A 21,077-nucleotide genomic window follows, 5' to 3' on the forward strand; every position below is an offset into this window, starting at 1 on the left:
TTAACAAAAAAAAAGGAATATCATTTTAATATTTATTAACAAATACAGCGCACTTATTGGTCACAATTGTTATTTCATAGGATTGGTTGGCTGGGAAAAGACCGCAGTGACAGTAAGTGAGGATGTTGGAACAGTTACACTCAAGATTATAAGATCAAGAAAAACAGACTGCGAAGCTTCCATCAAGTAAGGATATTCATATTAGCGTTACGCACGCGCTGATTAGATCGCTTAATACGTTTATGGGCAAAAAGTCACTTCGTCGACGTATTTTTTAAATTTTGCATGATGAAAGTAAATCATACTATAAGTAAAATAAGTAAATAAAATAGTGGTGGTCAGCGACTTTGTTTAGTCGTCAGAATGCGTGGAACGTCCTTAAGAAGGAAAGACTGTTAGCGCCAATTCACCACCCACCAGCAGTGGCGCAACTCAACAGGGTCGAGCTGAAAGCAATGAGAATGCATCTCTAGCAGCCGCGATACATTCCATGTATGTCGCTGAAACACTGCTCTAGCCAGTTTAAATTAGTTATATTAGGGTCGACGTGAGCTTGTTTGAGAGCTAAAAACCCTTGAAGCAGAAAGCGAACCAATTAGCTCACACTGGGCGACTGGGATTCGAGCCTCAGACCTCAGAGGTGAGGGGCAAGCATTTTACCACGACGCCTTCCTGACTAGTGTGCGCACTAGCAATATGTGACCTTGTATGCTGACTTCAAATTGCTGTTCTGAATGTTCATCAGCTGCATCGCAAGATTTCGATAGAATTCTTTCTGGATGATAGCACATGGTGGTCATTGTTTGACTTCCATTTAGAGCAGATACCGACATTTAAAGAATGTGAGGGTTTCCTTAGCTGATAAAAATATTAAGAATGACGCTCCTTGGTACATATCTTACTGAATACCAACTATACGATAACCGCTTATTATTTAGCCTTGAATGCAAATTACGAAAAAAATGAAAGTAATTGACCACAGTTAGATAAATGTGTTCTTTAATTCATAACACACACTTTATGAACTAATAAACGTTAATCACATGAAGGGTTAATGGGTTCCCTAATCGCCTCACGGTAAAATTCCCATTTGTACATTTTTATTATTGTTTACGTAGAGTGAGTACACAAGACGACACAGCCATGCAGCCTGCTGACTATGTCAAGATAGAAAACCTTGTTATCAACTTTACCAAGGGAGAAACTGAGAAGACAGTCACGTTTACCATCAACAAGGACCGACTCATTGAACCTCTGGAGTCTTTTATTGCTGTCATTACTGCAGATCCTCACAAACTCGATGTCGATCCAGCAAACACAACAATTACTATCAAAGACTGCACAGGTATATATCCCTAACGTGAACGACTTTAAAAGCCACCCCATCTATTGCTTGAACCCTACTTAGTCTGATCAATAGATCCAATTTGTGAAATTGCATGGTCTCAGCCTCGATTATAATTTCATAACTTATTCCCCTCATTTATTCGGGGTTAGCATCAAATCCCCAGTAAGGAAAGAAAGTCAAGAATGCATAATCTATAATAACAGATAGGTGCAGAAAGCTAGACGAATTACTGCAAATAACGGAAACAATTTGCTGCGAATGAGAAACGAGATGTTTCATGTTTAAAGAATTAAGTTGCTGCAAATAAGAAATAAGTTGCTGCGAATGAGAAACGAGTTCCAGCATGTTAGAAAAATTACATTGAATGAAATAAGAAACGAGTTGCTGCAAGTTGAAAACAAGTTGCTGCATGTCAAGGGAGTTGCTGCAATTTTAAGCGTTAATCATTTCGCGCGAAATTTGCTGATTGGTAATGAGTTCTAGAAAAGTTTAGTTAGTTTTCGACGAATTCTAATCCATTTAAAGTATGCTATTTTTGTCGAGAAACGTCAAGCGATTCTCCTCTGCTTATTAATGCATCTTATGGGCCAACGTAGGATAATTAAATGCACTTTGAATTTTCACGGACCTTCACTGGAATTTTGTACACAAAATCGAAGCTAAACCTGAACGACCGAAAATTCAAAATTTATTCGCAATTATTCAACTTTCAGCAAAGGTTGGTCTTCGTCCAGAGAGCTATGAAGTTCAAGAAAATTTAGAAATGGTCAAAGTCACTGTGTACAGAGAAGGTTGTCTTCGTGCAGCAAATAAAGTCTGGTAAGCTTTTTCATTGGATTAATATATTATTAAGAATCAATTTACAACTGAATTACAATAACAATTTCGAGGTAGATTTTTGCGAGAGAGGAAAACCGTAGAATCCGGAGAAAAACCCTTGGAACAAAGGAGAAAATCAACAACCAACTCCAGTCTCACATACAAGGACAAGAATCAAACCCTGGTCGCCTTGTTGGGAGGCGAGCCCTTTTACCGCTACGCAATCCTTGTCTTCCTAACTTGAAAAAAAAAAAAGATAATGAGAACTTGCATTGCTCTGTTGCCAGCATCTCCACCGTCGATGGAATCGCCAAGGCTGCAAGTGACTACGTCGCCATTTCGCAACAGGAGGTATCCTTTGCACCAAATGAAACGTCCAAGGAAATTTCTATCACTATTGTAAATGATGGAGTAGAAGAACAAGACGAAGATTTCTTTGTTCAACTCGGCTGTGCAGATCCCGCTACTTTGATTGTTGCACCTGGAAAAGCCATTGTGGTGGTGAAAGATGACGATGGTAAGCTTGTCATCTCCTTTCTGTCTTCCTTCATCCGCGTCGTGCTCATTGTCATAACCCTTAACGTCTTCTTGTTGTTATATCTGTTGTTGTTTTTCTCGTTCACCTTGTTCTTCGTCTCCTTATTGTTTTTCTTGTCCTTGTTCATGTTCATCTTTCTTCACATTATTAATACAGTTTCAAATGTATTTGAAATTTCGCATAGTTGATGGCAATTGGTCTGACTGGGGACCTTATGGAGACTGCAGTGTATCTTGTGGAAATGGCGTACAAACACGATCAAGGAATTGCACCAACCCTAAGCCACAAGGAGGTGGGAAGAAATGTGAAGGAGAAGCAACAAGTTCTCAGGCCTGCAACACCAATCCTTGCCCAAGTGCGTTTTTCTTTTCCATTTTATACTTAATTCACTGCTAATTATATTAACCTTTTCATTAATCATTCATCTTTGAATTTTAATGAACTTAATTTTATGACAGTTGATGGAGGTTATGGTGAATATGGTCCATATGGTGAATGTAGCAAGAGTTGTGGAGGTGGTGTACAATTCAGAATGAGAGAATGTAACAGCCCCGCACCACAATATGGAGGAAAGGAATGCGAGGGTCCAAACGAGGAAAGTCGAGCCTGCAACATCCAGGAATGTTCAGGTAGGTCTGATTTATCGAAGTTATCTTTCCAACTCCTTTCCCTCCTTTCTCCCTTTCTTTATCGTAACTTCTTTTTCGTTTGTTTGTTTCGTTTTTGTTTTTGTTTTTGTAATTTGGGCCGCAACAATTAACCAAAATTAACACGAATGCAATATAATTGTAGTTGATGGAGGTTATGGTGAATATGGTCCATATGGTGAATGTAGCAAGAGTTGTGGAGGTGGTGTACAATTCAGAATGAGAGAATGTAACAGCCCCGCACCACAAAATGGAGGAAAGGAATGCGAGGGTCCAAACGAGGAAAGTCGAGCCTGCAACATCCAGGAATGTTCAGGTAGGTCTGATTTATCGAAGTTATCTTTCCAACTCCTTTCCCTCCTTTCTCCCTTTCTTTATCGTAACTTCTTTTTCGTTTGTTTGTTTCGTTTTTGTTTTTGTTTTTGTAATTTGGGCCGCAACAATTAACCAAAGTTAACACGAATGCAATATAATTGTAGTTGATGGAGGTTATGGTGAATATGGTCCATATGGTGAATGTAGCAAGAGTTGTGGAGGTGGTGTACAATTCAGAATGAGAGAATGTAACAGCCCCGCACCACAATATGGAGGAAAGGAGTGCGAGGGTCCAAACGAGGAAAGTCAAGCCTGCAACACCCAGGAATGTCCAGGTAGGTCTGATTTCTCGAAGTTATCTTTCCAACTCCTTTCCCTCCTTTCTCCCTTTCTTTATCGTAACTTCTTTTTCGTTTGTTTGTTTCGTTTTTGTTTTTGTTTTTGTAATTTGGGCCGCAACAATTAACCAAAATTAACACGAATGCAATATAATTGTAGTTGATGGAGGTTATGGTGAATATGGTCCATATGGTGAATGTAGCAAGAGTTGTGGAGGAGGTGTACAATTCAGAATGAGAGAATGTAACAGCCCTGCACCACAGTATGGAGGAAAGGAATGCGAGGGTCCAAACGAGGAAAGTCAAGCCTGCAACACCCAGGAATGTCCAGGTAGGTCTGATTCATCGAAGTTATCTTTCCAAGTCCTTTCCCTCCTTTCTCCCTTTCTTTATCGTAACTTCTTTTTTGGTTTGCTTGTTTTGTTTTTGTTTTTGTACTTTGGGCAGTAAGAATAAACCAAAACTAACACGAATGCAATATAATTGTAGTTGATGGAGGCTATGGTGAATATGGTCCATATGGTGAATGTAGCAAGAGTTGTGGAGGTGGTGTACAATTGAGAATGAGAGAATGTAACAGCCCCGCACCACAGTATGGAGGAAAGGAATGCGAGGGTCCCAACAAGGAAAGTCAAGCCTGCAACATCCAGGAATGTCCAGGTAGGTTTGATTTATCGACGTTATCTTTCTTTCTTCTTTCCTTCCTTTCTCCCTTTCTTTATTATAACTTTTTTTTGTTTGTTTGTTTTATTTTTGTTTTTATAATTTGGGCAGCAACAATGAACCAAAACTAACAGGAATGCCATATAATTGTAGTTGATGGAGGTTATGGTGAATATGGTCCATATGGTGAATGTAGCAAGAGTTGTGGAGGTGGTGTACAATTGAGAATGAGAGAATGTAACAGCCCCGCACCACAAAATGGAGGAAAGGAATGCGAGGGTCCAAACAAGGAAAGTCAAGCCTGCAACACTGATCCCTGCCCAAGTGAGTTTGTTTGTTTTTTTTCCAGATTTTTTCCATAATATTGTACCTCTTTTCTTTTCTTTCCTTTTGTTTGTATTGTTTTCCGTCTTTAGTTCTTCACTTCTTCCTTTTCTTTTCTTTCTTCTGCATCAAAAATGAAATAAAAAAGTACCAATGGCTTACGTTTATAGTTGATGGTGGTTATGGTGAATATAGTCCATATGGTGAATGTAGCAAGAGTTGTGGAGGTGGTGTACAATTCAGAATGAGAGAATGTAACAGCCCCGCACCACAAAATGGAGGAAAGGAATGCGAGGGTCCAAACAAGGAAAGTCAAGCCTGCAACACTGATCCATGCCCAAGTGAGTTTGTTTGTTTTTTTTCCAGATTTTTTCCATGATATTGTACCTCTTTTCTTTTCGTTTCTTTTCTTTGTATTGTTTTCCGTCTTTAGTTCTTCACTTCTTCCTTTTCTTTTCTTTCTTCTGCATCAAAAATGAAATAAAAAAAGTACCAATGGCTTACGTTTATAGTTGATGGAGGTTATGGTGAATATAGTCCATATGGTGAATGTAGCAAGAGTTGTGGAGGTGGTGTACAATTCAGAATGAGAGAATGTAACAGCCCCGCACCACAAAATGGAGGAAAGGAATGCGAGGGTCCAAACAAGGAAAGTCAAGCCTGTAACACCCAGGAATGTCCAGGTGAGTTTGATTTATCTAAGTTATCATTCTTACTCCTTTCCCTAATTTCTCCCTTTCTTTCAACGTAACATTTTTTATGAGTGTTTTTTTTTTTTTTTTTATTATTTTTATTTTGCATATTTTTTCCTTGACGGTTCTCTTCCTTGCATTGTTTTTTCGTCTTTATTTAATTAATTATTTATTTCTGCTTTTGTGTATTGTTTTTATTTTATTTACCAATAATGAATCGAAATAAACACGAATGGCTTATGTTTACAGTTAATGGAGGTTATAGTGAATATAGTCCATATGGTGAATGTAGCAAGAGTTGTGGAGGTGGTGTACAATTGAGAATGAGAGAATGTAACAGCCCCGCACCACAAAATGGAGGAAAGGAATGCGAGGGTCCAAACAAGGAAAGTCAAGCCTGTAACACCCAGGAATGTCCAGGTGAGTTTGTTTGGTTTTTTTCCAGATTTTTTCCATGATATTGTACCTCTTTTCTTTTCGTTTCTTTTCTTTGTATTGTTTTCCGTCTTTAGTTCTTCACTTCTTCCTTTTCTTTTCTTTCTTCTGCATCAAAAATGAAATAAAAAAAGTACCAATGGCTTACGTTTATAGTTGATGGTGGTTATGGTGAATATAGTCCATATGGTGAATGTAGCAAGAGTTGTGGAGGTGGTGTACAATTCAGAATGAGAGAATGTAACAGCCCCGCACCACAAAATGGAGGAAAGGAATGCGAGGGTCCAAACAAGGAAAGTCAAGCCTGCAACACTGATCCATGCCCAAGTGAGTTTGTTTGTTTTTTTTCCAGATTTTTTCCATGATATTGCACCTCTTTTCTTTTCGTTTCTTTTCTTTGTATTGTTTTCCGTCTTTAGTTCTTCACTTCTTCCTTTTCTTTTCTTTCTTCTGCATCAAAAATGAAATAAAAAAAGTACCAATGGCTTACGTTTATAGTTGATGGTGGTTATGGTGAATATAGTCCATATGGTGAATGTAGCAAGAGTTGTGGAGGTGGTGTACAATTCAGAATGAGAGAATGTAACAGCCCCGCACCACAAAATGGAGGAAAGGAATGCGAGGGTCCAAACAAGGAAAGTCAAGCCTGCAACACTGATCCATGCCCAAGTGAGTTTGTTTGTTTTTTTTCCAGATTTTTTCCATGATATTGTACCTCTTTTCTTTTCTTTCCATTTCTTTGTATTGTTTTCCGTCTTTAGTTCTTCACTTCTTCCTTTTCTTTTCTTTCTTCTGCATCAAAAATGAAATAAAAAAAGTACCAATGGCTTACGTTTATAGTTGATGGAGGTTATGGTGAATATAGTCCATATGGTGAATGTAGCAAGAGTTGTGGAGATGGTGTACAATTCAGAATGAGAGAATGTAACAGCCCCGCACCACAATATGGAGGAAAGGAATGCGAGGGTCCAAACAAGGAAAGTCAAGCCTGTAACACCCAGGAATGTCCAGGTGAGTTTGATTTATCTAAGTTATCATTCTTACTCCTTTCCCTAATTTCTCCCTTTCTTTCAACGTAACATTTTTTATGAGTGTTTTTTTATTTATTTTTTATTATTTTTATTTTGCATATTTTTTCCTTGACGGTTCTCTTCCTTGCATTGTTTTTTCGTCTTTATTTAATTAATTATTTATTTCTGCTTTTGTGTATTGTTTTTATTTTATTTACCAATAATGAATCGAAATAAACACGAATGGCTTATGTTTACAGTTAATGGAGGTTATAGTGAATATAGTCCATATGGTGAATGTAGCAAGAGTTGTGGAGGTGGTGTACAATTGAGAATGAGAGAATGTAACAGCCCCGCACCACAAAATGGAGGAAAGGAATGCGAGGGTCCAAACAAGGAAAGTCAAGCCTGTAACACCCAGGAATGTCCAGGTGAGTTTGTTTGGTTTTTTTCCAGATTTTTTCCATGATATTGTACCTCTTTTCTTTTCGTTTCTTTTCTTTGTATTGTTTTCCGTCTTTAGTTCTTCACTTCTTCCTTTTCTTTTCTTTCTTCTGCATCAAAAATGAAATAAAAAAAGTACCAATGGCTTACGTTTATAGTTGATGGTGGTTATGGTGAATATAGTCCATATGGTGAATGTAGCAAGAGTTGTGGAGGTGGTGTACAATTCAGAATGAGAGAATGTAACAGCCCCGCACCACAAAATGGAGGAAAGGAATGCGAGGGTCCAAACAAGGAAAGTCAAGCCTGCAACACTGATCCATGCCCAAGTGAGTTTGTTTGTTTTTTTTCCAGATTTTTTCCATGATATTGCACCTCTTTTCTTTTCGTTTCATTTTCTTTGTATTGTTTTCCGTCTTTAGTTCTTCACTTCTTCCTTTTCTTTTCTTTCTTCTGCATCAAAAATGAAATAAAAAAAGTACCAATGGCTTACGTTTATAGTTGATGGTGGTTATGGTGAATATAGTCCATATGGTGAATGTAGCAAGAGTTGTGGAGGTGGTGTACAATTCAGAATGAGAGAATGTAACAGCCCCGCACCACAAAATGGAGGAAAGGAATGCGAGGGTCCAAACAAGGAAAGTCAAGCCTGTAACACCCAGGAATGTCCAGGTGAGTTTGTTTGGTTTTTTTCCAGATTTTTTCCATGATATTGTACCTCTTTTCTTTTCGTTTCTTTTCTTTGTATTGTTTTCCGTCTTTAGTTCTTCACTTCTTCCTTTTCTTTTCTTTCTTCTGCATCAAAAATGAAATAAAAAAAGTACCAATGGCTTACGTTTATAGTTGATGGTGGTTATGGTGAATATAGTCCATATGGTGAATGTAGCAAGAGTTGTGGAGGTGGTGTACAATTCAGAATGAGAGAATGTAACAGCCCCGCACCACAAAATGGAGGAAAGGAATGCGAGGGTCCAAACAAGGAAAGTCAAGCCTGCAACACTGATCCATGCCCAAGTGAGTTTGTTTGTTTTTTTTCCAGATTTTTTCCATGATATTGCACCTCTTTTCTTTTCGTTTCTTTTCTTTGTATTGTTTTCCGTCTTTAGTTCTTCACTTCTTCCTTTTCTTTTCTTTCTTCTGCATCAAAAATGAAATAAAAAAAGTACCAATGGCTTACGTTTATAGTTGATGGTGGTTATGGTGAATATAGTCCATATGGTGAATGTAGCAAGAGTTGTGGAGGTGGTGTACAATTCAGAATGAGAGAATGTAACAGCCCCGCACCACAAAATGGAGGAAAGGAATGCGAGGGTCCAAACAAGGAAAGTCAAGCCTGTAACACCCAGGAATGTCCAGGTGAGTTTGATTTATCTAAGTTATCATTCTTACTCCTTTCCCTAATTTCTCCCTTTCTTTCAACGTAACATTTTTTATGAGTGTTTTTTTTTTTTTTTTTTATTATTTTTATTTTGCATATTTTTTCCTTGACGGTTCTCTTCCTTGCATTGTTTTTTCGTCTTTATTTAATTAATTATTTATTTCTGCTTTTGTGTATTGTTTTTATTTTATTTACCAATAATGAATCGAAATAAACACGAATGGCTTATGTTTACAGTTAATGGAGGTTATAGTGAATATAGTCCATATGGTGAATGTAGCAAGAGTTGTGGAGGTGGTGTACAATTGAGAATGAGAGAATGTAACAGCCCCGCACCACAAAATGGAGGAAAGGAATGCGAGGGTCCAAACAAGGAAAGTCAAGCCTGTAACACCCAGGAATGTCCAGGTGAGTTTGTTTGGTTTTTTTCCAGATTTTTTCCATGATATTGTACCTCTTTTCTTTTCGTTTCTTTTCTTTGTATTGTTTTCCGTCTTTAGTTCTTCACTTCTTCCTTTTCTTTTCTTTCTTCTGCATCAAAAATGAAATAAAAAAAGTACCAATGGCTTACGTTTATAGTTGATGGTGGTTATGGTGAATATAGTCCATATGGTGAATGTAGCAAGAGTTGTGGAGGTGGTGTACAATTCAGAATGAGAGAATGTAACAGCCCCGCACCACAAAATGGAGGAAAGGAATGCGAGGGTCCAAACAAGGAAAGTCAAGCCTGCAACACTGATCCATGCCCAAGTGAGTTTGTTTGTTTTTTTTCCAGATTTTTTCCATGATATTGCACCTCTTTTCTTTTCGTTTCTTTTCTTTGTATTGTTTTCCGTCTTTAGTTCTTCACTTCTTCCTTTTCTTTTCTTTCTTCTGCATCAAAAATGAAATAAAAAAAGTACCAATGGCTTACGTTTATAGTTGATGGTGGTTATGGTGAATATAGTCCATATGGTGAATGTAGCAAGAGTTGTGGAGGTGGTGTACAATTCAGAATGAGAGAATGTAACAGCCCCGCACCACAAAATGGAGGAAAGGAATGCGAGGGTCCAAACAAGGAAAGTCAAGCCTGCAACACTGATCCATGCCCAAGTGAGTTTGTTTGTTTTTTTTCCAGATTTTTTCCATGATATTGTACCTCTTTTCTTTTCTTTCCATTTCTTTGTATTGTTTTCCGTCTTTAGTTCTTCACTTCTTCCTTTTCTTTTCTTTCTTCTGCATCAAAAATGAAATAAAAAAAGTACCAATGGCTTACGTTTATAGTTGATGGAGGTTATGGTGAATATAGTCCATATGGTGAATGTAGCAAGAGTTGTGGAGATGGTGTACAATTCAGAATGAGAGAATGTAACAGCCCCGCACCACAATATGGAGGAAAGGAATGCGAGGGTCCAAACAAGGAAAGTCAAGCCTGTAACACCCAGGAATGTCCAGGTGAGTTTGATTTATCTAAGTTATCATTCTTACTCCTTTCCCTAATTTCTCCCTTTCTTTCAACGTAACATTTTTTATGAGTGTTTTTTTATTTATTTTTTATTATTTTTATTTTGCATATTTTTTCCTTGACGGTTCTCTTCCTTGCATTGTTTTTTCGTCTTTATTTAATTAATTATTTATTTCTGCTTTTGTGTATTGTTTTTATTTTATTTACCAATAATGAATCGAAATAAACACGAATGGCTTATGTTTACAGTTAATGGAGGTTATAGTGAATATAGTCCATATGGTGAATGTAGCAAGAGTTGTGGAGGTGGTGTACAATTGAGAATGAGAGAATGTAACAGCCCCGCACCACAAAATGGAGGAAAGGAATGCGAGGGTCCAAACAAGGAAAGTCAAGCCTGTAACACCCAGGAATGTCCAGGTGAGTTTGTTTGTTTTTTTTCCAGATTTTTTCCATGATATTGTACCTCTTTTCTTTTCGTTTCTTTTCTTTGTATTGTTTTCCGTCTTTAGTTCTTCACTTCTTCCTTTTCTTTTCTTTCTTCTGCATCAAAAATGAAATAAAAAAAGTACCAATGGCTTACGTTTATAGTTGATGGTGGTTATGGTGAATATAGTCCATATGGTGAATGTAGCAAGAGTTGTGGAGGTGGTGTACAATTCAGAATGAGAGAATGTAACAGCCCCGCACCACAAAATGGAGGAAAGGAATGCGAGGGTCCAAACAAGGAAAGTCAAGCCTGCAACACTGATCCATGCCCAAGTGAGTTTGTTTGTTTTTTTTCCAGATTTTTTCCATGATATTGCACCTCTTTTCTTTTCGTTTCTTTTCTTTGTATTGTTTTCCGTCTTTAGTTCTTCACTTCTTCCTTTTCTTTTCTTTCTTCTGCATCAAAAATGAAATAAAAAAAGTACCAATGGCTTACGTTTATAGTTGATGGTGGTTATGGTGAATATAGTCCATATGGTGAATGTAGCAAGAGTTGTGGAGGTGGTGTACAATTCAGAATGAGAGAATGTAACAGCCCCGCACCACAAAATGGAGGAAAGGAATGCGAGGGTCCAAACAAGGAAAGTCAAGCCTGCAACACTGATCCATGCCCAAGTGAGTTTGTTTGTTTTTTTTTCCAGATTTTTTCCATGATATTGTACCTCTTTTCTTTTCTTTCCATTTCTTTGTATTGTTTTCCGTCTTTAGTTCTTCACTTCTTCCTTTTCTTTTCTTTCTTCTGCATCAAAAATGAAATAAAAAAAGTACCAATGGCTTACGTTTATAGTTGATGGAGGTTATGGTGAATATAGTCCATATGGTGAATGTAGCAAGAGTTGTGGAGATGGTGTACAATTCAGAATGAGAGAATGTAACAGCCCCGCACCACAATATGGAGGAAAGGAATGCGAGGGTCCAAACAAGGAAAGTCAAGCCTGTAACACCCAGGAATGTCCAGGTGAGTTTGATTTATCTAAGTTATCATTCTTACTCCTTTCCCTAATTTCTCCCTTTCTTTCAACGTAACATTTTTTATGAGTGTTTTTTTATTTATTTTTTATTATTTTTATTTTGCATATTTTTTCCTTGACGGTTCTCTTCCTTGCATTGTTTTTTCGTCTTTATTTAATTAATTATTTATTTCTGCTTTTGTGTATTGTTTTTATTTTATTTACCAATAATGAATCAAAATAAACACGAATGGCTTATGTTTACAGTTAATGGAGGTTATAGTGAATATAGTCCATATGGTGAATGTAGCAAGAGTTGTGGAGGTGGTGTACAATTGAGAATGAGAGAATGTAACAGCCCCGCACCACAAAATGGAGGAAAGGAATGCGAGGGTCCAAACAAGGAAAGTCAAGCCTGCAACACTGATCCATGCCCAAGTGAGTTTGTTTGTTTTTTTTCCAGATTTTTTCCATGATATTGTACCTCTTTTCTTTTCGTTTCTTTTCTTTGTATTGTTTTCCGTCTTTAGTTCTTCACTTCTTCCTTTTCTTTTCTTTCTTCTGCATCAAAAATGAAATAAAAAAAGTACCAATGGCTTACGTTTATAGTTGATGGAGGTTATGGTGAATATAGTCCATATGGTGAATGTAGCAAGAGTTGTGGAGATGGTGTACAATTCAGAATGAGAGAATGTAACAGCCCCGCACCACAAAATGGAGGAAAGGAATGCGAGGGTCCAAACAAGGAAAGTCAAGCCTGTAACACCCAGGAATGTCCAGGTGAGTTTGATTTATCTAAGTTATCATTCTTACTCCTTTCCCTAATTTCTCCCTTTCTTTCAACGTAACATTTTTTATGAGTGTTTTTTTATTTTTTTTTATTATTTTTATTTTGCATATTTTTTCCTTGACGGTTCTCTTCCTTGCATTGTTTTTTCGTCTTTATTTAATTAATTATTTATTTCTGCTTTTGTGTATTGTTTTTATTTTATTTACCAATAATGAATCAAAATAAACACGAATGGCTTATGTTTACAGTTAATGGAGGTTATAGTGAATATAGTCCATATGGTGAATGTAGCAAGAGTTGTGGAGGTGGTGTACAATTCAGAATGAGAGAATGTAACAGCCCCGCACCACAAAATGGAGGAAAGGAATGCGAGGGTCCAAACAAGGAAAGTCAAGCCTGCAACACTGATCCATGCCCAAGTGAGTTTGTTTGTTTTTTTTCCAGATTTTTTCCATGATATTGTACCTCTTTTCTTTTCGTTTCTTTTCTTTGTATTGTTTTCCGTCTTTAGTTCTTCACTTCTTCCTTTTCTTTTCTTTCTTCTGCATCAAAAATGAAATAAAAAAAGTACCAATGGCTTACGTTTATAGTTGATGGTGGTTATGGTGAATATAGTCCATATGGTGAATGTAGCAAGAGTTGTGGAGGTGGTGTACAATTCAGAATGAGAGAATGTAACAGCCCCGCACCACAAAATGGAGGAAAGGAATGCGAGGGTCCAAACAAGGAAAGTCAAGCCTGTAACACCCAGGAATGTACAGGTGAGTTTGAAACTGATAGATAGAATAGGGTTTCATGACAGCAATGTCATAACTCAGGTTTTGGGATAAAAGCATTCTATTAGACATTGTCTTCACATGGCGTGAGTGATATTAAGAGGTTTCCCTCTCTTTAATTTTATGCTCTTTTGGCTTCTAATACGATTTTGTTTCACAGTTGATGGAGACTGGTCAGAATGGAGTGATTGGAGCGATCCTAGTAGGACATGTGGAGGAGCCATGCGGTACAGAACAAGAACGTGTTCAAATCCTGCTCCGCTAAACGGAGGGAAAATTTGTGAAGGAATTGCAAGAGAAACAAAACAATACAACACAGCTCCTTGTCCAGGTAAACTTTTTTTTGATAATTTTAAACCTGTTCGGTGCCCTACCTCATCATCAGTATGCAGATCTAATGAATGACTAAAAGTTAAAACAACTGTTATAAATCTCGAGTTCTGATTGGTTGACAGCGCATACTTCGTAAGGGCACACAGCACGCGCGTGCACCTTCAGTTGTATCAGTTTCATTTCTATCTAAAATTAGTCTTCATTGACATATCGGGAAAAGCTTTGTATTTATTTTTTATTTATTTGCAACAGCCAAGGTTGGTCTTCGTCCAGTTACGAGGACTGTTCTCGAAAACATTGGAAGCTTCCAAGTTTTGGTTTTCAGATCTGGAAATTCCATTGGAACCAATAAAGTTTTGTAAGTATTTTATGTTTATTCATTTATTGTTTGCTGCCGTTTACCCGAAGCCAGTAATATATAGTTTCAATAATTCATAAAGATCCTTGATAATCAATAATTACTTTGGCCATCAAAACATGCAGTACAAAAACCTATGAGCCATTTCGATCTTGAAGTCAGTCTTTGAAGGAATATATGCTGGCATCATTCTTGAAAACTCTTTGCATTGGTACCATAGATTGGTTTTATATAGTACTTCTTTATTTTTTTTATTTTTTTATTTTTTTATTTCAGAGTTTCAACTATTCCTGGATCAGCATTACCATCCAAAGATTACATCCATGTCCCAGAAACAGAGGTTATCTTTAAACCGGGCGAGGCCACCAAAAAGGTTACCATCACCATCATAGATGACAAGATCCTAGAGGGCCTTGAGGTATTTTTAGTTCATTTGAGAAGCAACGATCCTGGTGTAACAGAAGTCAGTCCAGCTTCGTCCAAAATAACTATCATTGACGATGATGGTAAGTGTTTCATGATGAAAAAGATATAATGTTTAGACTGATCTGTGATTCTCTACCAATGTTAGGACTGTTAGCACACAATGATCTTCTTCGACTGACCTACTATTTTTTTAGTACTTCTTTTTAACTATTCACCAGTGAGACTCTGGCTCAAAAATAACTCCTAAACACTTGTAGCTCTAGTTAAAACAATCCTTAATTACAGGTAGAACAGAGAAAGGAAGTGAAGCATCTTCCCGCCTTCTGTTTTAGAGAGATAACTATAACCAGTATCGGCACTCTTCCATGAGTGGGTCAAAGTCTCACAAATATCAATCAGATTGCAGAACAAATATGGCATAACATTTTGAGCTTTTGTCGTGAGGGAAATTAAAGGTCAATATTTAGATCTTATTAACCGAGCGGGAGGTCTGTACGGGATAATCTTGACTGAGGTCTGTACCCGACCAAGGTCAAGATTATCCCGTACAGACCGGCCAAGCTCGGTTGATAAGAGTTTTATTATATGACCACTTTTCATTGAAAAGGACAAAATGTTTTCGCCGTAAGATTAATATGCGATCGGACCGGTTAATACCGGAGAATCTAGACCAGTCCGCGATGCGATCTATCCAATCAGATTGCTCGATTTGCTAGTGTCTAGGCTCTAAGATTCACGGTCATATAATAAAAGAGTCATATTTTGCTATTAGTGTAGGCCCTGTAGCAACAATAACCACAGACCCTGAAGATTGTGAGGTCAGACACCAGCGTTTTCAGTGGGTTTTTACGTCCACCTTATACAGGGTTATAGTGAATTTGTATATATTTGTATTTTGTAGTGCAAATTGGTTTAAAGCAAACAAAATACAGCGTTCGTGAGAGTGATGGATGTGTCGTCCTGAACGTCTTTAGAACTGGTTACCTGAAGAATACCAACACTGCCATGTAAGTGACATCTTTTCTCTTTTAAACCAATCACAGCGCGCGAAACGGCATGCATGCTCGTACCGTGAGATTTTCACAGGGATACGTTATTTTTTCTATAGTCATTTGCATGAACCACTTGGGTCCGGGTTTAGCAAAGGGCGCATGAAAAAATGTGCGCAGCAGTTTTTTAAAAAAAAAAACCAGTATATACGTAATCCCAATAACATATAAACAGAAATCATACGATTATGAATAGAAAATATTGAGAAGCCAAGTCGAGTAAAGGCTTATGTCACTTTGAAACTTTTCCCAAGACAGCAAATGGAATTGGGAAAACAGAAAACATATAAATATAGGGAAAATGCAAAGAAATGCACCGAGTAGAACGAAACCTCTTGTAAGAAAATGTCCACAGGCAGTGTTTCAAACCAGAAAAGCACAGACTTCGAATATACAAAGAACTCTTTAATTATAACTGAAAATGCTAGCCAATATTAACGTTATGAAAATTAATAATTCTTAAAAAATTACAAATGTCAAGAGTTTTAATCCATTAAAAGAATTCAAAAATTGAAGCAAAAACAAGCCCCTCAACTGAAGCTGATAAATTAATTTAAAAAGCAAAAAAAAAATAAATAAATAAATAAATAAATAAATAAATAAATAAATAAATAAAAAAGGGAACAAAAGCAACACCGATTCAAATTTGCCATACCCCCGAGACATCCGCAGAGCTGGGGTGTCGTATGGACTTCGGACCTGACGGCGATTAAATCCTTCTGCCCTTGGGTGTACGAATTACGCAAGAAAATGTTCTAGCCGAAGCATCAGGGGAGAGACCAGCCGGCCCCCAGACCATATCGGCTAATCCCTTGCATCTCTGCCACGCACGGAATCGGTTGAAAAAATGATTTAAAAAAGTCTAGTCTATCCGGTGCATTGTTTTCAATGCTGTTGTTGTGCTAATTTATTAAAACTATGGCCCAGTGGACAAAACGTGGGATTCCGAGTCAAGCCCGGTTGGGCCGGGTTACTACTTGGATGGGTGACCTGGACCTAACCTTATACATGAAAATTAAAATAAATAATGAGGAATACAGTAAAAGTACTTTGATTGGATGCTAGCCAGATACGACTGAAATCGTTTTTGTAATCTTGAGTTGTTGATGGCAAAATATTTTTTTTAAAACCCTAATTTTCAGCCTGAACACTTGTGACCAAACAGCCATGGCTCCAGCAGACTACCATCCATTAAAAGACGTCGTTGTTACCTTTGCTTCATCCGAAATGCACAAGGAAGTTAAGATCAAGATTGTAGACGATAAGATCCTCGAAAAGATCGAAACATTCTTTGCCAAATTGACTACGAAAGATCACAAGGTTTCTGTCGTTAGTCCTGCAAAGGCTTTGATACATATCGTGGATAACGATGGTACGTAAGAGCTAAAATAAGGCGGAGGAACTATGCTTTACCTTTTTCAAAACTTATAATAGACTCAACAAAATTACTCGATTCTGATTGGACAAGAGGAGTACAATTAAATCCCAAATTGTACTCTGTAGAGTCCCAATTAGTTGCTCATTTAAAAATATATATACTCGCCATGTTTTTAAAGTTCTCAAATTGGACTTGCATAAAGCTCATCCAATTTTAATAACTTTTAAAACATCACTCATACCCATAAATTCCGCGGTGAACGGAGAGGGGGGGGGGGGGCGCTATAGTTTCCTGTCCCACCCGTTCCGCGGCCCGTGAGATAAACTAAAGAAAAAAAGAACAAATTCAAAAATTCTATTTCATTTTCTTTTCTACTATTTCTAGTCAAAGTTGGATTCCGTCCAGCAACTTACAATGTCATCGAAAGTAGCACATACGTCCCAGTCAAGGTCTACAGAGTTGGTAACATCAATAGTGCCACTAAAGTTATGTAAGTTGAATATCAAAAATCAAAAAAATACTAAGACACTACTAAGGGGATGGTCAAAAAGTAAAGAGGGTTGGGTGGGTTATGAAAAATAGGGTCACTTTTTTAGGTTGAAATATGTGGTTGGTCATTGGTCATGAGAAAAATGCTTATCATTAGGGCTGACTGGCTTTTATGAGACATAAACTTAATACATATAGACCCCTTGCACTGAGTCCCTCGAGGAATTGTTCTGGGGACAAAACAATGGATTTTTTTTTCCTTTCCTTTTCTTTTTTTTCTTTTTGCATAAGAAAAGACGGCCTATTGTTTTGTCCCCCAGAACAGTTCCTCTAGGAATTCAATGCAAGGTGTCTATACGGGTGGGTTATACACATTATTGACATTATTGCGTTTCAACTGTACTTACAGATTGAATACCAATGATGGAACAACCAAGGCCAATAGCGACTACGGTCCTCTTGTAAACTTCCCGGTGATATTCGCAGCCGGGCAGACAATGAAGAGTATCAGGGTACAAATCATCAACAACAGAGTGGTGGAAAGTGTGGAAAGCTTCACTATTATGATGACGAGCAGTGATAGAGATGTTACGATGATCACGCCAAATGTTGCTAGTGTTAAGATTGTTGATGACGATGGTAAGAAAACAGTACATAGTAAATCATTTCAAGGATTAAAATCCCCACGCGCAAATTAAAGTTGTCTTTGCCCTGGCTTTTTCCCCTGGGATGTTACAAAGACTTTGTGTCATCCTACTCTACTTATATACTCTTTTACTCCGACGAAGGACTAGCGTCCGAAACGTCAGTAAGTTTTTTCATCTTTTCACGGTGTATAATTTATCTTTTCATCATTACTGTTTCATTAGAAACACCGACGCAGCTCATACTAGTTTTTAGCTAGTTATATCTTTTTATCTACTCATATGGATGATGATAAGATATATATAGACGGCATATACAAAGAAAACTTATTCAACCTGTATATATCTCATTACCTTGGACAAAATGTTAGCCCCGTTTAGACAACGTGTCATCATTTAGATTATTATTTCTTTGTTAACGGTTGCGCACGAGAAGACACAGGAATATGCTACTCAAACGAAGAATCGTATTCTCAATAGAGTGACACGTGGTTTTAAATGAAAAAACATTACATCGTAAAAACCAACGAGGACGTGTTATGGCGCACTTAATTTGGAGCCCAGCTCTGTTGGGCTAACCCAACAGAGATCTAACATAAATAATATAATGGATAAATCTATGTATTTATCAGTACTCAAGTAAAAAAATTTATTCCTCCTTTAAAGCAATAATTGGCTTCGAAAAGACGAAATACAGTGTTGCTGAAACCGCTCGAGCAGTAAAGGTTGTACTCAAGCGAACTGGGGCCACACAATTTCAACATTCAGCTATGTAAGTAATAAAATAATGTTGATATTTCAGGAAAAGAGAATTTTGACATTTTTTTTACAAGTACAATAGAATGAATGATTGAATTATTATAGCTATTATCTAGTTCTCTATTTCCTTTTTCGGTTATATATTTTATTTAAGTATTTATGTGTGTTGTTTTGTTTCCGTGTATTTGATCATCACGTCATGGAATTTGCGCAACTTGAATATAGTGTTTTGAGCCCTGTGATTGGGCGGGTAACCAGTAATTCTGAGAAAATGTTCACCTCGCCCTAGGCGAATAACTGTTAAATATTTACGAATAGATGCATGGATGAATAAAATAAAGCAATGAATCAATGAACGAATACATGGATGAATAAATGAATGTGAATGAACACATAAATGAATGCCTTTTATTTTTATTTGAGGAAGAGAGAGCGAGAGAACGAAGACCGGCTAAAGAGGGAACCCAAAAGCGAACTACTTTTGCGTAAAATTAGCAGAATTTAATGACTCAAAACTGAAAATTATTTATGAATTGTTATTTTTAAATCAAAGACTGTTTAGTCGCGATGGAACAGCTTCCTCCCCACGAGATTACCAAGGAATCAGATCAACCGTCATCACATTTGCTGCCAACGAATTAAACAAAGAAGTCTTCGTTAGAATCAATGACGACAACCTCGAAGAAGGACTGGAAAACTTCAGACTCATTCTCACAACGAGAGATCCCAGAGTTATTGTGAGACCTAGGGTTGCATCTATCGACATTATTGACAACGATGGTAAGTATGCTTTGGAAAAATTGGATTTGAAATTTGAATTTTGAATGAGAATAGTCAGACTCTGTTTTTAAGCTTCTTCTTGTCGCGCTCTACGACTGCTTACAATGATAGAGACATGTCAATGATCGTCCGAAGAGTTAAAAAAATGTCACTATCATTTTAACCTCACCTTTCGTCTCGCATCGATTCAAAGGCACGGCTACCTTTCAAGATGACGCAGGGAACTGTAAAAGGAACTATTACTGTAATTCCTTTGTAAATATTTCTTGCCGGGGATTTTGTTCCTCTTGTTTGCAATAGCGAGATGTTTTTAATATGGGGGTGTCCTCAAGGCGAGAGTAGACTGTACAGCCAATCAGAATGCTAGAAGCTGTTGTATATTTTGCGGTACTCCACCGTGTTTTCATCGGGCATTGCGGCTTTGATGGCTTTTCAATGTTGTGGGATGATATAGTTTTAAAATGCTTCCTTGTGGCAAACCATGGAATATCTCGAACACAACTATATAATGGGGTATTCCAAGCAATGCCACTCAAAACCCTTGCATAACTAGTAAACACCTCTCAATTGTATCCATTCCCCAAATTACCTGTCTGCGCCTTGGCCTTTCCTTCTCTTCTATTCTTTCCGCTCCCCGCCCAAATACCATTACGAGATTAGGCTACTAATACAATGGTGTTTGTATCGCCTCTTCTCTTCTCTTCTCTTCTCTTCTCTTCTCTTCTCTTCTCTTCTCTTCTCTTCTCTTCATTACCGCCCTAACCCCTTACAGAGCCTCAAAGCATGCAGCAGACTACTAATATAAAGGTACTTACATTTTAGTTAATGGCAGATGGTCAGATTGGTCTGACTGGAGCGCGTGCGGCAAGACATGTGGACTTTCAACGCAGAGCAGGATCAGAGACTGTACCCCACCACTGGGTGGTGGACACCCTTGCGTTGGACCAGCAAAACAAGTTAGACGATGTTTCATCAGACGATTTTGCCCAGGTAGCGTTTCTATATATCTACATTCGGAAGGTGTTGTAGTGTAAGTGAACTCGTCTCGTAGTATTTTTGGATCTCGGTTTTTTTCTGGACTGGGGATCTTACGTAAGTACAGTTTAATAGGTCTCTAAATTAATTGAAGGGTTTTCTCCGAGCCGATTTTTCATACCAAGATATCGGTATGTTAGCAGTTTGTTGACTTTGATCAGCCCATGCATGATGAGGTTGTTTCGAGGTGTCGATAAAACTGGAATGGTATTCTGGGGCTGAATAGTCCGAGCTCCAATGATGCATTTAGCTATAACATTATCCTATAGTGATGCAGAATGAGGTAAAACCTAAAACGAAAGCTATGTGATGGCTTTCTAGGTACCAACCACCCCCTGGAAATCGTTCTGGATCAACTACTATTTTGGTTAGCGTCCTTTTTTTTCGAGGGTAACACTTAATAGCCAGCGGCCAACGAACCTGTAG

General features: G+C 37.6%; 1 protein-coding gene across 2 annotated transcripts in view; it reads left to right on the top strand.

The window, feature by feature from the left end:
* Nucleotides 1–21,077, top strand: part of LOC116303955 (SCO-spondin) — a 39,533-nt gene that overhangs the window by 15,615 nt on the left and 2,841 nt on the right. For both annotated transcript variants that reach the window (XM_089030098.1, XM_089030099.1), the window contains 44 exons: nt 81–186; nt 1,119–1,345; nt 2,062–2,167; nt 2,455–2,684; nt 2,890–3,060; nt 3,164–3,334; nt 3,498–3,668; nt 3,832–4,002; nt 4,166–4,336; nt 4,495–4,665; nt 4,822–4,992; nt 5,163–5,333; nt 5,505–5,675; nt 5,934–6,104; nt 6,276–6,446; nt 6,618–6,788; nt 6,960–7,130; nt 7,390–7,560; nt 7,732–7,902; nt 8,075–8,245; nt 8,417–8,587; nt 8,759–8,929; nt 9,189–9,359; nt 9,531–9,701; nt 9,873–10,043; nt 10,215–10,385; nt 10,645–10,815; nt 10,987–11,157; nt 11,329–11,499; nt 11,672–11,842; nt 12,102–12,272; nt 12,444–12,614; nt 12,873–13,043; nt 13,215–13,385; nt 13,561–13,731; nt 13,986–14,091; nt 14,368–14,597; nt 15,419–15,524; nt 16,709–16,938; nt 17,329–17,434; nt 17,843–18,072; nt 18,744–18,849; nt 19,390–19,616; nt 20,439–20,606. In XM_089030098.1, coding sequence (XP_088886224.1) covers nt 81–186; nt 1,119–1,345; nt 2,062–2,167; nt 2,455–2,684; nt 2,890–3,060; nt 3,164–3,334; nt 3,498–3,668; nt 3,832–4,002; nt 4,166–4,336; nt 4,495–4,665; nt 4,822–4,992; nt 5,163–5,333; nt 5,505–5,675; nt 5,934–6,104; nt 6,276–6,446; nt 6,618–6,788; nt 6,960–7,130; nt 7,390–7,560; nt 7,732–7,902; nt 8,075–8,245; nt 8,417–8,587; nt 8,759–8,929; nt 9,189–9,359; nt 9,531–9,701; nt 9,873–10,043; nt 10,215–10,385; nt 10,645–10,815; nt 10,987–11,157; nt 11,329–11,499; nt 11,672–11,842; nt 12,102–12,272; nt 12,444–12,614; nt 12,873–13,043; nt 13,215–13,385; nt 13,561–13,731; nt 13,986–14,091; nt 14,368–14,597; nt 15,419–15,524; nt 16,709–16,938; nt 17,329–17,434; nt 17,843–18,072; nt 18,744–18,849; nt 19,390–19,616; nt 20,439–20,606 — 7,479 coding nt within the window. The remainder of the gene's footprint in view (nt 1–80; nt 187–1,118; nt 1,346–2,061; nt 2,168–2,454; nt 2,685–2,889; nt 3,061–3,163; nt 3,335–3,497; nt 3,669–3,831; nt 4,003–4,165; nt 4,337–4,494; nt 4,666–4,821; nt 4,993–5,162; nt 5,334–5,504; nt 5,676–5,933; nt 6,105–6,275; nt 6,447–6,617; nt 6,789–6,959; nt 7,131–7,389; nt 7,561–7,731; nt 7,903–8,074; nt 8,246–8,416; nt 8,588–8,758; nt 8,930–9,188; nt 9,360–9,530; nt 9,702–9,872; nt 10,044–10,214; nt 10,386–10,644; nt 10,816–10,986; nt 11,158–11,328; nt 11,500–11,671; nt 11,843–12,101; nt 12,273–12,443; nt 12,615–12,872; nt 13,044–13,214; nt 13,386–13,560; nt 13,732–13,985; nt 14,092–14,367; nt 14,598–15,418; nt 15,525–16,708; nt 16,939–17,328; nt 17,435–17,842; nt 18,073–18,743; nt 18,850–19,389; nt 19,617–20,438; nt 20,607–21,077) is intronic.

The sequence above is a fragment of the Actinia tenebrosa genome, unplaced genomic scaffold (assembly GCF_029948245.1).
Source record: "Actinia tenebrosa isolate PJP-AT-01 unplaced genomic scaffold, QUT_ActTen_1.0 PGA_scaffold14__42_contigs__length_11649687, whole genome shotgun sequence".
NCBI classification, from domain to species: Eukaryota; Metazoa; Cnidaria; class Anthozoa; order Actiniaria; family Actiniidae; genus Actinia; species Actinia tenebrosa.